At 47.8% G+C, this 17,631-nt stretch overlaps 1 protein-coding gene across 7 annotated transcripts in view; it reads left to right on the forward strand.

Annotated features, from left to right (window-relative positions):
* Window positions 1–221: 221 nt before the first annotated feature.
* The window catches only part of Sim1 (SIM bHLH transcription factor 1), a 79,555-nt gene continuing 62,145 nt past the window's right edge, over window positions 222–17,631 (forward strand). For 4 of the 7 annotated variants that reach the window (XM_004660599.2, XM_045155461.1, XM_045155462.1 and 1 more), the window contains exons 1-6: window positions 3,427–3,512; window positions 4,058–4,635; window positions 13,227–13,309; window positions 16,390–16,479; window positions 17,000–17,108; window positions 17,228–17,313. In XM_004660599.2, coding sequence (XP_004660656.1) covers window positions 4,461–4,635; window positions 13,227–13,309; window positions 16,390–16,479; window positions 17,000–17,108; window positions 17,228–17,313 — 543 coding nt within the window. In that variant the 5' untranslated portion in view covers window positions 3,427–3,512; window positions 4,058–4,460. Of the gene's footprint in view, window positions 300–3,426; window positions 3,513–3,777; window positions 3,804–4,057; window positions 4,636–13,226; window positions 13,310–14,974; window positions 15,001–16,389; window positions 16,480–16,999; window positions 17,109–17,227; window positions 17,314–17,631 lie in introns of those variants that run through there. The other 3 variants (XM_045155459.1, XM_045155460.1, XM_045155463.1) reach the window with 3 other exon arrangements.

Consider the following 17,631-nt stretch of genomic DNA (forward strand, 5'->3'; position numbering starts at 1 on the left):
TTCCCTCGATAAACGGTCATATTTGGTGGTAGAGTGGACATCTTGTATTCCAGACTATGCTACCTAAGTGGCCATTTTCCGCTCTTCTTGATTCTAACTATATCTTTCACCCTGATCTTGTCATAGAGGAAAAAAATCCATGTCTAAGTTCATTGTATCCCAGTGCATATGTGATGTGCGGACATCTGGATGACAACAGAAATTACACCAGCTTTGAGATGGTCACATAGCTGGGACCGAGAGTAGTTGATGAAGGCTGGATGGAGGTCTACGGCTAATAGACACCCCAGTTCATCCAGGTCCTGGCCACAGCTCTGAAGCTCAGCTTGGTTTTTCGTTCTGGGTTGGGTTTCCACATGCTTTTGTTCCTTGACAACAGCATCTCAAGCCGGGACTTCGGAAGCTGGGGAAGGTCGGGCGGCCGCGGCCCTCGGTGTCTCCTCCGCTGTCACTCCGGGACGCACTGGCGTGCAGGTCCCCGGATCCGCCGCGGCGCGTCCCCTCGCCAGGGCCTGGGGTAGGCGCGCGGGTGGGTGCCCCGCCCCGCCACCGCCGTTCCAGTCGGGTGGGGGCGGAGGGTGTTTTCAGAGGTTCGGCGTCGTCACCTCTTCGGGCTGCGGGTCCTCTCAGGTGAGGGAGGGGGCTGCCTTAGAGCTCAGCGTCAACGAGGTCGCGTTCGGATGCCGCTGGGGACGGCGCTTTAATGCTCGCGCGCCTGGAGGCGACCTGAACGCTGCGGGGACCCCAGTCTGGCTCTGTTGGTCGCGCGTGCTCGTCCCTTCCCTCTAGCATTGGTGAGAAAGTGGGTAAGATTAGCGTCTCAGCTGCAAGAAACTTATTTACAATTTTCCAGTTTTGGAGGCAAGCCGGAATGCTCAGAGCACGTGGGAGGCACCTGAGCCCGGGAGTCAAAACGCCGGTCCTCGGACGGGCTGCGGGCGGGTCACCAGCCCTGCCTTCCCGCTCCAACCTGAGTTCAAAGATGAGAAAAACAGGTGTCACGTCGTCGCTGCGCTAATTCACCCTCTGGGTAAATGAATCTCAGGGATTTGGGTGCCAGGACTTAAGAAGGGCCTGTTAGGGCTGTTCCTTGACTTTCTTTAAGGACTTGTCCATTTACAGCAGGGCGTGGGACCTTGGAGGAACCTGCTAGGCCCTCTGGCACACCCGTTCTGGTGGAAGAATTCCACACTTATGTTGCTTATCTTGCTTCGGTTGGCAACCCCCCTGCATTTGCATTTCTTCATCTTTTCCCGCGTGTGTTTGAGGAGCCCCAATGATTCCCCCCAATCCCAACAGCGGATACAACCGGGCTCCACTGCCTGCACTTTGTTGAAGTTTATAGGGTGTAGGTAGCATCAGCAGAGCGCTGTGGACAGAAAACTGCTTCCTAACGTACTATTAATTAGCCTAGTGGCTCATCTGGTCCAAATTCTGCCCCGGCTGGTGGACAAAGGAGTCAGGCAAGGTTCCTCACCCTCTCCACACCACACAACACCCTCCCTGCCTTCTTGGATGTCGCAGTGAGCTTGACCTCATCTGGTCTTTCTGGAAGCTTGTGTGAGAGCCACAGTGCACCTCTACCTTTCTACTCATCTGTCCTTAACAATGTAACTTGGGTGGACCGTGGTCTGAGCGCGCCCAGCTTCGGAACTCTAAGTGGCCGCAGCCCATAGGGAAATGACCCCTCCTTCTAGACTACAGGCCATTAGCTGGTTCCAGTTCTGAAGCACCTACAAAAATCTCCAGATTTAGTCCTGTTCTTTTCTCTTTCTATACTAAACATTCACCTCTTGCCAGGTGTCGCCCAGATGTGTAAACACTCCAGAAAGCTCCCATTGTGCTCAGAGCTTATTTCCATGCGGGAAGTGGCGCGCACAAGAAAATGGCAGATGTCTTATTTTTAAACAAACATCCTTTTAACAGTGGTCCGAATGTGAGCAGATTGGCCTAAAACCCTCTTCTGGAGTATCCTTTCTCTGGCAATTTGTGCCACAAAGAAGAGGAGGGCACACGGTTCCGGTCGCTCACACTGACTTTCATGATGGACACCACTGCCCAAGCACACTGTGGTCATCGGCGCCACCAAATAGAGGGATTCTGAGCAGCCGTCTTTGTCTTCTAGACAATTTAGCTTCTTTCTGTTTACAAATTGTTGTCTTTTCTCGGATGAGAGAAAGAGAAGGCGATTCAATTTAGAGTGTCTCCAAATTAATTTGTTAACATCAGTACTTGTATGCTCCTTTAAAAGCTCTTGATGGGAAGTGTAAACGTTCTAGGTTCATTCAAGAGGACTGTATACTCTTTGGAAGGAATGTTCTGCTGGTCTTTTGTTTCCTGAAACAAAACCCACAGTTGAGTAACCTTTCAGATAACAGACATCTATCATCTCTCTCTCTCTCTCTCTCTCTCTCTCTCTCTCTCTCTCTGTCTCTCTCCCTCCTCTCTCTCCCTCTCTCCCTCCCTCCATCCCTCCATTTTTCTACCTTACCTACCTACCATCTATCTAATGTCAGTCACTTCAACATTTTGGTTTGACATACACTTCTTTTCCTTCAGTGACCACTGGCTGCAACTCCTAGGAAAACGCCCTGCAGAGCTGTCCCTGAGAGCAGATCAGTCTCCAACCCAAGCCATTTCGAAAAAAAAAAAAAAATGTTTATCGGAATTCAAGACAAGTGTTGCATGTATTTTCTCTGGTGATGAACTGTGGTGTCAGGGAAACGTGGGAGAATAAAATAAAGTCCAACACCAGTCTCCCGCGTGCTCCCGCCTGGAGAGGGGCACGGCGGCCGAGCCCGCCCTTGGGCCTCGCGGGCCAGGGCTCAGGAGTGCGCGGCGGGTGGAGGGCCGGGGCGCTGGGCGCGGCTCACACACTCGCACCGCGGGGAGCCTGGAGAGAGAAGGTGGGGAGTTGCGCCCAACTCCTGGAAGGCCCGTGAGGTGGCGAGCGGCGGAGGCGGCAGCGGGGCAGCGTGGCAGCGGCGCCCCGCGCCCGGGAGATCACCGGGAGATCACTTAGAAGCCCGGCTGCCGGGCGCAGCCGAGGGACCGGGATATCGCAGCCCAGACGCGCGCGAGGGTGGGCGCGGCGCGCGGCGGGCTCACGTCACTCAGCCCGATTGACCAATCAGTGACACGCTCCGGGGCGCCCAGGGCCAATAGGAAGCGGGAAGGCTTGTGAATGGCATGGAGAAGGGCGGAACTAAGGGAGCTAGGAGCGAAGTTGAAGCTAAAGCCCGTAAGCTATAAAGAAGTTCCGGGGGGGCGCTTTCGGCTTCCAATTAGGAGTAATACCGGCCTGGGAGCCGCGGGCGAGGAGGAGGAGGAGGAGGAAGAGGAGAAGGGCTCCAAGATTCCCGCCGTCGCGAGCCCGCATCCTCCTCCTCGTCGGGCCGCGTCGTGCTCCCCGATTCATGACCACGAGGAAGCCGCCGGGGTGCGCTCGGGTCCTGACCGCGGGCGGGCGGCGCGGGCGCCCTCGCCCCCTCCCAGGCCCGCCGGGACACCAGGTAGGTGCGGCCCGAGACCCGCGTCGCCGTCGCCGGGCGGTCCGGACGGGCGGGCAGGGGCCTGCCACCTGTTAACCGGGGCGCGCCGCCGCGAGCTCCCGCCCCTCTGGGCGGGAAGGCCGGCGCCTCCTCGGGGGACCGCGGGGCTCGCGTGGAGGTCTCACTTTCTGGAGGTCCTTCTGACTGGGGCCCGGGCCCGTACTCGGGGCCCGCGCGCGATGCTGTGCAGGAATCTGCTCCGCTGCTCCGTGCACCGGCGGGGCCTGGGCGCCGGGCCGCCCGCCGCCCAAGGTCTCTAGAGGGACTTCAGCACACGCGACTTTCCGGGGCGGGGAAGCGAGCGCGAGCATTATTTGCAGGCGGCCCTCTCTGGCTATTCATTTCTCCCTATCTTTAATAATAATAATAATAATAATAATAATAATAATAATAATAATAATAATAATAATAGAACCACGGCTTGCAGGGCGGAGGGAGGAGGCACAGAATTCCCTTTCTGCGGGGCCGGGCAGATCCCTGATGTTCTGATGTTGTTGTCTTCGCAGAGGTCTGAGAGTTATCCCGGATTCCTGCCCTTCCCTAAGGAGCTCCTAGCTGCCGCCCTGAAGAGCAGGCGTCGAGGATTATTATGTCGAGTTTCCAAGGAAAGGGGATCTCTGCGCTGAACTGGAGAAAAGGCAGGCTTCTAAGGGACCCCGCCAGCATTTGATATCTAGGATTGCCCACAACGTTCCTATGCTTACACCTACATTTTCACGAAAGTATTTTGTTTGCTGCGTTGTCCCGTGCAAATCACCAATACAAGTTTCCCTGGAGCAAACTTCAGCCTCTTCACTCAACGTATGCGTTTTGTTTCTACCAAGTATGATTTCTAATTGAAAGTTAACTTTTGGTTTTGGATGAATCTGTGGAGCTTGTGTAGTAAGAAGAAAGGGAGACTGAGACACAATGAAAGAAAAATCCAAAAATGCTGCCCGGACTAGGAGGGAGAAGGAAAATAGTGAATTTTATGAACTGGCTAAGTTACTGCCTTTGCCTTCAGCCATCACCTCGCAGCTGGACAAAGCATCCATAATCAGACTCACAACCAGCTATCTCAAAATGCGAGTGGTGTTCCCAGAAGGTAAGGGGTTGTGCCGATCTGGAATTTCAAAGGCAGGAGGGTAAGAAATCTGCCAGCAGCAAGCCTCACAGAAACACTCTTGTAGTTGCATGTACATCCTCTGCAAAGGGACATTTAACCCACTTGCTTGGCCAGGGCTGAACTCTGAATCCCCGTGGCCTTCGCTAGCTAGCCTTCCTGTCCTTCACCCTACCTAATACTTTCTCCAGCCCATCAGATGCGTTTGGCTAGGAAGCAGCCCAACAGTGCTTTGTCAACACTTCAGATCCTGGGCTCAAAGGAAAGTACTACTAATCCAAACACGACCTGCTTTCTTTCTTTCTTTTGGTAGAATTGCATCCAGTAGAAAGCAGGGGTACTGCCGAATTATGTATTTTTGCTAGGTATAGATTAGAACCACATAATGGAGCTTAGGAAGCCAGATAAAAATTTTTCAGCAAAACGGAATGGGCATATCTCTGAACAATATGCCCTGCATTCTTCCAGCCTCTTAGCAGCTTGTAGGAGATTGATCCTGAGTTTTAAAGTTGTGCACAAATTCTGAAATGACCCATGGGGTCTGTTTGTTCTGACCTTGATATCTGTAAGCTTTAGGCTTGTCCCGAAATATGTAAGATTGAATGACGGCAGCAAGCCGCTTAGAAATATATTCTCAGCCTTAGGTTAGGAAGTGTGTTCTGAGAAAATTATGGCATAAGGCCTAGAAGTTAGCTGAGCAGTGGGCATGATTTAAAGCTGGAGTTTTGATAACCACAGTTCCCTGTGAGAGGACTGAGCCACCTTTGAGATCTGTCCTGCGTGAATTCATTTATCCTCACTGGGGAAAGGGATACCACCTCTTTATTTGCTCATCTTTACCCATATACAAATTGCAAACAGATTAAAAAGGTGTTAGGTAAGTTTTCATTAAGGTAGTTTGGTGAAGGAGTGATTACTAGACAAACAAAAATTCGAAAGAATCCATTTATTTACAAGTGAGAACTTTTTTTTGATCCATAGGAGTTTATGTTGTTACTAGTTTGGGTGTGTTTTCTTTTAGAGATGGAAGTAGTTATTGTTGGGGCTGAAGTTTCACTGGGCTTGATTTTGATGTAAAAGCTTGCAAAATATGCTATCAATTAGTCTGCAGGGACACAGCAGAAAAACTTCCAGACTGTAGTTTGTTTCCCCTCAAGCTCTCCAGTGTTTGGTGACTCTTAAGTTCCTTTTTGACTCCGGGATGGGGTGGTGGTGGTGTAATAATTAATGCTTGGAGTATCTGAAAAGTTTTTTAAGAGAAGAAAAATAAGGACGCAGGACCTATATACTAAAATCACATTTCCCATTCAACTGTGCTGTGAATTCCTAATGGAAAAATTACCATTATCCAACTCCACCTTTTGTTTAAAAAAGAGATTTGATGTCTTTTATACTGTCAGCGCCTACTTTATAAAAATCAAGCCATTGCATGCTCCACTGGTCGTCCTCTTCCTAACAGGATTACTAACAGCGGTTTGTCAGCTCCTGCGCTCTCAGTGGGCTCCCTTCCCGCGTGATTCCTAGCGGGTCTCATCAATTATCGGTAGCAGTGTCGCTTGCTGCTTGATCAGGAACAGCACATATATGTTGTGTGGCTTCTGGGCTGCGAGTAATCGCAGGAGAGAAGGGCGGTTGCTCCGCAGCCTCTCTCGGAGTGACCAGGCAGGCCAGAGACCCTGGTGGGTTCGGTGCACACCCGGGACAGGCGCGGCTTGTTTGGTGGTCGTGTTTTTTTTTTTTTTATTACAAGAGGAAGCTTTCTTCTTTAAACGCTTACTCTAAAATTAAAATATCGCATTATAAACAAGGAGCAAGAACCAAAGTAAACTCTCACGGCCAAATTCTGGTTATTTAAGAGGGAACTAAAGATTCCCCGCCAGGCTCACCTTGGTGGCCTCGCGGTCCCCTCTGGCTACTTTAACAGGCAATTGTGCTTTCTGCAGCCCCTCTTCCAGAGCCCTGGCCCCTCCCACCTCTTCCTCTTCCACGGGTGAGTGTGAGTTTATGGGGAGGAGGGAATGGACAATGTGTGAACTCTGGGCACATCATTTATTTCTCAGCTACTGTTGAGCTCATAACTCACCCGCAGCCTCCACCCGATGAGTTAGACAGGGTCATCGGAACAGCTGACTCCTAGAATGAGGTTTTAATCTTGAGAGTGAATGGGCTTCAGAACCCAAAACCGAAACACTGCCTTTTAAGATACTAAAGAAACGACAAACACCACAAACCCTGGATGTTTTCAAAGGAGGGAAATACTGACAGGGCGCAGAATCAATCGCAGCCTGCAGGGGGTGCCAAATTCGGGTTTAGTCTAGCCCTAGGGCTGTGGGGTGGGTTGGTGGACAAGGTTGGCATCCAAGGCAGTCTGTAGGGGAAACCCAACACTTTATATAGCTGTGATCTTTTTACTGTTGTTAGTTTAAAGATAAAGTTCGACTTCATATATGTGCATCCTAGCACATAGTAGGTTTTCAATAAAGTTGTTTTAAGGATAGGGACAGCAGTTTTATCATGATGTAGATTTGGGAATATACAAAGTCTCAAATAATTATCAAGTTGGTGACATAGCTCTCAGCAGCACGACGTAAAACTTCAGTTTTTGCTCATATCCCACTTCATCTATATTACTGTGTAATACCAACAGGCTCTACAGAGCATAACAAAAGATCTTCCATACTTCTGTCTGTAAAAAGGAAGATCATTGAAAATTGGTCATTTCCTGCATAGATTTTTTTTTCTCTTGCAGAGTCAAATAGCTTTTGTCTGGAACTGTTTCAGCTTTAGCTATTTAACCTGGAGGCGCACTAAGCCTCAACACTAAGGGAAGAAGAGAAGGAAGGTATAGGCGTCTGGAAAATTAAGATTTAAGTATGAAACTGGGTATGGTATGTGCCTGTAATCTCACCTCTGAGGTGGTGGAGGAAGGAAAGATAAGAAGTTCAAGGTCATCCTCAGCTACATACTAATTTCAAGGTCAGCTTGAGGTACAAGAGACCCATTGCTTTAAGGAAAAAAAAAAAAAAAGAAGGAAGAGAGAAAATAAAATAGCAAAATTTAGTAGTAAAAAGAAAATCAGGGAGAATACAGTGAAATCACTTAAGGTGCACAACTTCTGTTTGGTAGTATTGCATCTAAAATAGCCTTGCAAAGGGTGAATGTGGAGGCACTTAGAAATGTATAAATTGTGGGTGTAAAAATGCAGGATTACAAAGAGATGGCATTACTTTATTTATTTGCAAAATGGGACAAATTCAACTTTAAAAGCAGTACATATTTGTTATTCAGCTATTATGCAATTTGACTGAGTACACAGTGACACCCCGAATAAACTTTGAAAGGCCAGATATGTTTTCAGATCTGCAGCTATTAAAGGTCTTGGTAACATCATTTTACATTTCATTGTATTGTAAAACAAAAGTTATCACAGAGTTGAAATTAGTAACTGCAGAGGAAAGAGATAGGAAAAGAGAGGTCAAGAACAATTAAACAAAACTCCATATATCGCTTCTATAACTAATTCACAGAAAGACTGAGTTCCTTCATCTTTGGATTTTTTGAGCCAAAGGACTGAAAAAGAAAAAGGGCTCAGTTTCCCACGTGGATGGTGATTTAAAGTTGTTTTTCTTGCTGCTTGGGGAAATGATTGAGTATTGGATTTCCATGTTTATTTTCTTACAGAAGTTTTTCTCATTTAAAAGTCTTTAAACACTGTTTACACTCGACTCTGATTTTCTCTAAGTCCAGTTTTGATGTTGACTGAAAAACTTGGAGTGCAGAACTAAACGGGAGTGCAGAACATTTGCGAGGCGGATTTTCTACCTAAAGCGATGGCGAGTGTCACTAATAAAAACCAAATAAACTTGGTATCATAAGCTACTACCAAGCCGGGTATAGTCACCTACCTGAAGTTAAAACCAGACTAAATATACCAAGGACACATCTATTTGTAAGGAGGTTTGTTTTTCCGTTCTGAAGAATGTTGGCATTTTCAAGCATTTACAGAAACATGTGGACTCGGAATGCAAACTCATGGATCCGTGCTGCATTCCTTGTTAGTCCAGGTATTTCTTTAAAAAAAAATGAAAAAGAAAATGAGTTTCGAGTTCCAATAACAATGATTTAAGTGGGTCACCCATTGCTAGTCTCTTGGAGACCCAATTATTTAGGAATACTCTTGTCACTCTGTGGACTCTTTGAAAGAGAGACCTGGGTAGAGCCGGTACTAAACACACGCGGGCGGGGGGGTGCGGGTAGCTGAACCGTGGTGTCTGCAGCCCGGCCCGGGACCGCGATGGTAACCTGTGCGATTCGGCGTCTCGCCGGAGGCCCGAAGCTGGAACCCGAGGAGGTAGCTGTGGTTCGGCCGGTGCTCTTTTCGTGGTGGCCGGGTTCGAGGTCTGCGCACCCGGGCGTCCGTCCAGCCCTCGCTGGCGACCCGTTCGCGCCACTCCGGGAGGGCGCGCTTCGCTGCGCGGTCCCCTCTCCCAAGCCCAGGAGCCCCTGAGCGGGATTTCGCGGGTCCCGGCCGCGCGCAGTTCTGCGACCCCGAGAGGTGGCCTCGCCAAGTCCCGGACACTTTCCAAAACCCAGGTCCTGGACAATTGCGGGTCACACTGCGGTCGCCGTGGAGGACATTCTCCCGCAGACTTGTGGCCAGTTTTTGCCTGGACCGGGCCAAAGAAGTCTACCCTTCCCTGGCATTGAGCGTCCCCACGTTCCCAGCCGGTGCAGGTTAGTTCTGGCCGGCTAGATCAGGAACTGAACCCATCAGCCTTCATCCTCCGTCGTAGAGCGCACACGGGCGGGTAGGCCCGGGCCGCGAGCCGTGGTGGGCAGGACGCACACCGTGCAGAATAGGGCCTGGCCGGGTTCTGCCCACGAGTCCAGGGGACTCCCGGGTGGCCTGGGATAGCCCTAACGCTCAGGTGGTAGTGGGTGTTCCCCAGTGAGAGACTGCCCCGGGACTTGAGTTCCGACCCGGGGATCACCCATTCCAAGTTCTTCCCCCGAGAGCTCCGCGGAGGGACCAGCGCTGCTCTGGACCTAGAAGGCCACTGGACATTCGGCTGGGGCAGTGCCTGGGCTGTCCCTGTGAGGGACTACACGAGGGCACACGTCTATGCAGATACAGTGTTAATATATTAAAAGGGAAGGAGGAAGGAACCACTAGAGTAAGCTTTTTTTTTTTTTTTTTTACTTCTGTCTGGAAGAAGGCGGCGATGATGCCTGGTCTGTAATCTATATTTTGTCAAGGGTATGAAATTCATTCGAAGCAAAAGCTCGATCAATTTATTTTTGCTGCAATAACACAGCTGGGTATGCTTTGAGCTCGCGCTAGACTGGGGGCTCATCATTCATTCGCCAAGAACGGGCCTAAATGGTGCCTGTGGGATTAGGTCAATTTTAGTGGATCTACTTCGCCTCATTTGGTTACTAATTGGTTTCTTGTTTTATAAATCGAAATCTCATTTTCAGGAAATTACAAAACCCGTGCAGTCAGTCCATTGAGGTAATCCTTGGGTCAGGGGGTATTTAAATGGAAATGGCTCAACCCGGCACCGCGGTGGAGCAACAGTGAAACTTCTCGGGTTTTCAAAGGAAATGTGAGCTAGCCCTTTAGGTCCATAATAGATACATCCCTTCTAATGCTACTTATGTAAATATGGTAAACCAGACTTTAAGGGACGAGGGGGACTGAGAGAAGTAAAATTTATCTGCTAAGGTTAATGTGGCATATCTTGGAAATCTTCCAAAATAGATTACGTTTTCCTTTGTCTTGGCCACTTTAGCTGGGGAAAATCCTTTTGTCTAAAACCCGATTTAGTTATCGCCTCCCTCACACAGCTCCTTTTCTGCTTGGCAAAACCCTGTTCCCTCGGCCTCACCCAATCACAAGAGAATCTTTAGATCTTGTTCCCACTGTAATCCTGCCGCAAAGGGAGCTGGTTCCTTCTCATTTTAAACAGACAATCAAAGGATTTGTGAATTTTCTGCGGTAGGTCAAGTGCAGAGATGAAATCTCACCTACCTCCTCATCAACTAAAACTGAGTCTGAGGCACTCCACCAAAGGCCAGAGGCTATGAGCCAGCGGACTTTAGCCCACTTTAATACTTTTAGGAAAGGGGACCTTGATCTAGTGTAGGTAGGTGTCCTCCTCACCTTGAAGGGGGAGCTTGTCTCTAATATTACATCAGGAGTGCTCCACAGGTAGACAAGGGCAGTCAGCACCTTATGAAACATTAACCCAGACTCATCCATGTGACAGATTTCCATAGAGAACAACAACAAAACAACAACATAGGCAACACTGAAAGCAAAGGTTCCTTTAAGGGGCTGTGTGTGTGTGTGTGTGTGTGTGTGTGTGTGTGTGTGTGTGTTGGGGGTTGTTACAGGAGGGCGATTGAGGCCCAGTTCCCTGGATGGCTGTTTATTAACCTATGAGGAAGTATTATTTTCCCTTGTAGTGCATGCTAGTGAGGGCACAACCCAACAGGACAGAACACCTGGAGCTCCCAACTAGTTTGTTTCCTTCCTTCCTAACTTCCTTCCTTCCTTCCTTCCTTCCTTCCTTCCTTCCTTCCTTCCTTCCTTCCTTCCTTCCTTTCTTTTTCTTTTTCCCCAAGTACTGTAGCACCCTAGATGATGTTCAAATTTTTTGGAGGCTACTACACAAGATCAACTTTTTAAATTAAAGATGTTTGTTGGCACAAGATTCAGGCTTTATTTGCTCCCGAGCAGAGAGATGGTTTCTCCACAACTGCAGCCCACAGCCCACTGCTGGGGACATGGGGGTGTATTGGTCCCTCAGCCTCTGGGTTCAGTGCTGTACCTGGTCCAAGGGGCATCACCCAAGTCTTGCCACACTTTGGGCAGTGCCCTTTCTCTTTTCCTCATGCTTTCTTTCCATGCAGCCAATTTTTCTTACTACCCCAGTGAGGATGTCTGAGTATGATCAAAACCAAACACTTGTGACAGAAATCGTGGACAGGTTGGCTGGATCAGGAGTAGTGAAGAAAAAGTGACTGACTTGAAAGCATGTGCATGGTTGGCTGTGACGGGCCCTCCTGGACATTTGGTCCAACGGGATGACTAGGGCTGGGCCGTAGAGTCACTCACTCCGGAGAGAAGCTGGGACAGCCTGAAGAGTCTAGAGGGTAAGGAGGGAGGGGAGTCAGTGAAAGACCTGGAGCCTCAGTATTTGCCAAGCAGTGTGGAAATCGTTAGCTTTATTCAGACGTGCAAACACCCAGAAAGACCTTCAGGCGTAAGGGGTGCTCATTGTTAGTCATTGCCTGGGTTTGATCACTTTCTTAGGAAGCAGCTCCTGGCCAACACCTTTAAGATGCCTAGCCCTGTGTTTTATTGTAAACAAACAAAAACCCCCAGCCGCATATTATAGTGCGAGAGTATGTCATTCTGTGATTTATGGAATATTTGCCCCTAACAAAGTAGATAATTTTTATTTAAGGTTTAAGCCTTGTTCTATAATATAAGAATGAAAGGATTTAACTGTCTAGTTGAAATACTTTCAACAACACTGTTAAAAGATGCTGTACCCTTTTCTTCTGCTTAATTTTTATTTTCCTTCTAGACACAGGTATACACATATTATATATAGATTATATTACACATGATTTACATCATAATTATATTAAAATTTAAAATTAGACTAGTGAGTCTCTGATATTTTATTTTTAAGCTTTGTCAGGATAGGTTTGTGACAAAGGCTTCAAAAATTATGGTGGCAACATCAGGGAGGAGGGACTGTCTTTGCAAACAGGACATGGTACCTGGGAAATAGGGAAATTATCTCTGTCCAGAGCAGAGAAAAAATACTGCTGAGAAGTTGTTAGCACCTCACAGTAAGTTACTACGAAAAGCCCAAGAAGTATTCTTTTCTGGAGGCTGCAGGGTGCTGTGGGGTGAGGGGTATGGGAATGCATCAGGCTGGAGCTAAGAGGGAAAGGAAGTGGAAGGACTGCACAGTGTTGCCAAACTGGCAGGCTGGAAGTCAACTACAGATTTTTTTCAAAGGGGATTAAAGTCAGAGGCCATGGGAGGAGAGTGGCTAGAAAGCCTGGCAGCCAATCAGAAAGGCCACCAGAGACTGGCTAGATCTGTCTGGCTTTCACTGCACTCTGCAGTGACAAGCCGGGTGTAGGGACCCTCTGGCATTTAATAAGGACAATGATGAAACCCTAGTAAGAAATAAAATTTCTCTTGCCCCAGTAAACACTCAAGAGAACCTCATTCAAAGTTATACGGGAATTCCCTGTCTCCAGGACAGAGGCCACTTGAGATTCTGCCAGGCAAGAGGTCCATGAGGTGTCAGTCCTGCTGAGAAACCTGTTCAAGCCAGAAGAAGCCAGTCTGACTTCTGCTCAGAAGCCCAGAAGGAGGCGTTCCTAAATCTTACAGGGCTCCCCCATTCCCCACCCCAAAGTGGCTTCCTGTAGAGTTTGACTCAGGAGGTGGTGTCCTCAGGCCCTGCCTTTTGCAATGTAACAAGCCATAAATCTGCCTGCTGGGTTAGGGCTCCCTTCTAAAAGTTGCTGGTGTGTCTCTACAGGGCTTGGCGAGGCATGGGGCCACTCGAGTCGGACCAGCCCTCTGGACAACGTTGGCAGAGAACTTGGCTCTCATCTACTGCAGGTACAGGCATAGGTTTCCTGGAACCTGGATGGCACTTGTGCTTTTAGTTTCTTGTAAAAAAAAAAAAGAATCTGACCTAGACATGGTCCACTCTAAGCCCACTAGCCCCTCCAACGTTGAAAAAAAAAAACTCCTATCTAGCTGGGTGAGGATGGTGTGTAAAGGGAAAACAAAGTGGCTTTGGACTTTGGGTCCCATCAGAACTTGGACTCAGGGAGGGCCTGATAGATTTTGGGTGAAGAAACTGGAGTGAGTCAGGCAAGGCCTCCAAGGCAGGGCTGTAGAACCATCATAAACAAAGGATTTGCAAAGGAAATAACAAGAATTGGGTGTAAATGCCCATCAGTACTTTAAGCCCACACATTCCAGATCCAGTTGTGCCTGCAACTCATTTCATCTCTGCCTTGTAGCTCCCTGGCTCCTTTCTTTCCACTACGTCCCTGGCTTCAGGCTGGCCCAGGCTCTGTACAACCCTCCAATCTATACATATAGGCCTCCAGGTGTTGAGTTTCACCAATGTGAGGTGGCTCATTACCTTGTTATTTGCAGTGCACATCGTTTTAAATTGCCTATTGCCTGCTTAAATCACGGAACAAATATTTTAAATAATAAAACTTTCAGCGGCATTTTAAAGTTTGACACTGTCCCCCACCCTGCTCCCTCTGTATTATTATTATTCAAGTCTACCAGGAGCTCCTGGAACCTCAGAAGCCTACTGGAATTAGCCATCATGAGCAGTGTTTGTTGGCAGGATCCCATAGCCGTCAGGTCCCTCTGCCACCTTTCTCCTCTCCACCCAGAGACCTTTCAGCTTCACAAAAGAAAGGCCTTGGACAAGCATTACCCTGGCCCCTGGTTTGGGTTCCATTTTGAATGTATCTAGAAAAGCACATTAACTCTCTTTACTGAAATCCTTACTTCAGATGAGGTACCTGTATGGCTCATGCCACCTTTGTATTTTTTCAATTAATTTCTCCATGCAACATGAATAAGTAAATGAAACCTCAAAAGCCCTTGTCCCTTTTGGTTCTTGTCCAATTTCTTTCCTTCACTCCAAGTTGCTGGCAAGACTTACTTCACACTCCATAATTCAGGGGCTCACTCTCCCCTCTCTATTTGCTGTCACATCCCTGTAGCTTGACTTCTCTTTTTATTACTATGCTCTGCACAGGCTCCACCACATTTTGATATCAAGAATGGGGTGCACATCTCTTATCTTACCTGAACTTGTTCAGTCTACAAAGACAAGAAGATGAGTTGTATGCCAGATGCAGAACTTTGTGCACAGGGAATGAAGTTTGCACTCTGAGGACAGCAGACTTACAAACGTAACAGGGCACTGCAGGCGACATAGGCTCTGCAGAGAATGGGGACAAAGTAGGACCCTATGCAAAATTGGGGTGGTTGGAGAGGGCCTCTATGAAGAGGTGTCATTTGGGCAAAAAATGGAAGGCATGACATGGAAAACAAATGTTCACTTTTCTCAGTTTCTAAACTAGTATAATTTCCTCAAATAATCTCCCTTTTTAATCTGCTCCTCTTTGATTCCGGCTGATCTGTAAATGATGTCATCTTCACAGAGATCTACATTTGTTTCTTCTCACAGCTCCAATGCCTCCTGGTGATCTTATCCAGCAAATACTACCTGAGTCACTCTTTGTTCCCTGTGACCCTAGCTGGTTTCTCCTGAGGTACTGGCATTTAGAAACATCTAAGTGGGAATCTGCATGCACCCTAAGTTTAGCATCTCTAAGACAAAAATGAATTATCTTCCCCTCTCACCAGACTTTCAGCATATACAAAGTATCACAGCTTTTTATAAATTTTTAGTCTTGGTTAGCCTTCTGCTCAATCTCCTTACTAAAACTAAGAAGCCAATATTAATTTTTATCTCTGCCACTAATTACCATGAAATCCGCATCTAGGACCACCATTAACTTAGACTCTCCATTTATTTCTTGTCTTTGTAAGTACCCGATTTAATCGACTATCTCTGCTGCTGCTACCTGCTCAAATCTCCTCATGTCCTTCTTGTAGGTGATTAGCAGGGAACAAAATATACTGTTCTGTTACTTTAAAACCTCAGTTGGAATCCTAGTGCCTGCAGGGGCAACTCCAGATTCTCAGATTGACATTCCAACCTCCACAAGTCCATTGAGGATGTACCTCTCCAGCCTCATCTCTGATATACCAAACCTATCATCTCATACTATACCTTCATATATCCTTCCTTCTGCCTGAGATACTTTTCCTTCCTTCTCTAGTTCAAGCCTCTTCTTCAAGGTTTTGCTTCTTTAAGCTTCTATGATGCTCGCCAAGGTCTCTGGCTACTCAGCCTCTGAGTCTCTTGTCTATTCAGCACGACTCAGCCATCTGGTCATTATATCCATCTTCTGGCCAGTTGTCTCTGTTGGACTTCTAGCCCCTTAAGAGCAGGGTCTAATGCATTCTAGGTCTACTACCTCAGACACTGCATTCCCAGTGACAGGGTAAGTCTAATATATTTCTTCATAACGAGCTTGTCAGCTGGATACATCTGTAAACACATACACACACACACACATGCACACACACACACACAATCTATTGACTTGCTTTTCTGAAAAGCCTCTTATCTCATAAATCCCCCCCTTGTGGACTCTTTCCAGAGCCACTGGCCAGCTTCTGTCTGTCTAAAAACTCCGTACTGCCAGTACTTCCAAGGTGACCAGTGCTATTATTCTTCATTAAGGAATCCTTCAAGACTGACACAGTTTCTTCCATTAATCAGCACCCAAAGACTTTAACCTCCTTCTTATTGACACCTGTGATCCTTGCCCTCCCCAAGGACCTTTGTGGATGTCTTTGTTTGTTTCTGGGGATCTCCAGTCTTACTGGGCATTTGGCTTGTTCATTGCTTCCTTGATTCTTCTGGGTGTGATACCTAATTGCAGACTTGGAAAGAACAAAAGATGAGACTCTTGAGGCTGGTTGCAGGTCCAAGTTCTGGACATACCCTTTGCTCCCTTGACTGTTTCTACATTCTGCCACTTCCTTCCCATTTCTCCAGACCTCTCAGTTCACTCTTTCTGCCTCCCCAGACCCTGGATGGCTTCATCTTCGTGGTGGCCCCAGATGGGAAGATCATGTACATTTCAGAGACAGCATCAGTTCACCTGGGTCTTTCTCAGGTAGGTGAGTTGTCCACCCTTCCAGCCTGCAGTGTTAATAGCCAAAGCTGGAGATGAGGGGAGGGCTTCCCTAGTCCTTTTCTATCTACATTTCTAGAGCTTGAAAACTTTCAGGTAACTGGAGGACTCTGGTTCTCCCAGTCTTTTAGCTTCTACCTAGCCATAAGCAATTGCTCCTTTTATTGTTTTCTTTTTGAATTCTTACCATAAGCCAGACAAGGTGGGAGGAATTTATATAATGATTTCATGATGTATTTGCCAGGCATTAGAAGTGATGCCACTGTGACTATTGTCACTATCACCACTGCTGATACCATGATTATTTCACAGGTAAGGAAGTTGAGGTTTAGATAAGATGTGGTAGGTACAAGCAGCAGAGCTGGGATGAAAACTCAGGACCTGTTCCAGATTGCTGACTCCTGTCCTCGTATTCCTATAGACCCCTGGCCCCAATTTTCAGCCTCTTCCTGGGACACTGTACCACCACAGAGATGGCGATATGATCTCCTCTTCTTTATAGGTAGAGCTGACTGGGAACAGCATCTATGAGTACATCCACCCTGCTGACCATGATGAGATGACTGCAGTGCTCACGGCCCATCAGCCCTACCACTCCCACTTTGTGCAGGGTAAGACAGACATGTGCCTGCTACTAAGCATGTGGTTTGGTATTCTCCCAATTAGTCTTGGCTGGGACTGGTGCTTGGCAGTCCCATGTCCTGAGCTTTCCTCTGCTCCTCTTTCCCAGAGTATGAAATTGAGCGTTCCTTCTTCCTGCGAATGAAGTGTGTCTTGGCCAAGCGGAATGCTGGCCTCACCTGTGGCGGCTACAAGGTGCGTGGCTGAGCTGGAAGGTGGCCCTGTCCTGGTGGCCAGGTGTAGTCTGAAGGCAAGACTCTATAAGTGGGAAGGTCATAGTCTTACTGGGCCCAGGTTCTGGGCTGCTCAGGGAGCTCTTGAAATAGAGCCTTAGGAACTGCAAAGCCTGTGAAATGCAAGTAGTTGTAAAGCCCCAACTCAGTTATGTTAGATTTTGACATCCAAAGAGGTTAAGAGCCAGAGCTTTAGCTACAAGCTGAGGTTCTCCAGTTGAATGCAAATGAACTTCATCAAAAAGTGGGTTCCAGGCGGGGGCGTGGTGGTGCATCCCTT

Source organism: Jaculus jaculus, chromosome 7 (assembly GCF_020740685.1).
Source record: "Jaculus jaculus isolate mJacJac1 chromosome 7, mJacJac1.mat.Y.cur, whole genome shotgun sequence".
In the NCBI taxonomy this organism is placed as follows: domain Eukaryota; kingdom Metazoa; phylum Chordata; class Mammalia; order Rodentia; family Dipodidae; genus Jaculus; species Jaculus jaculus.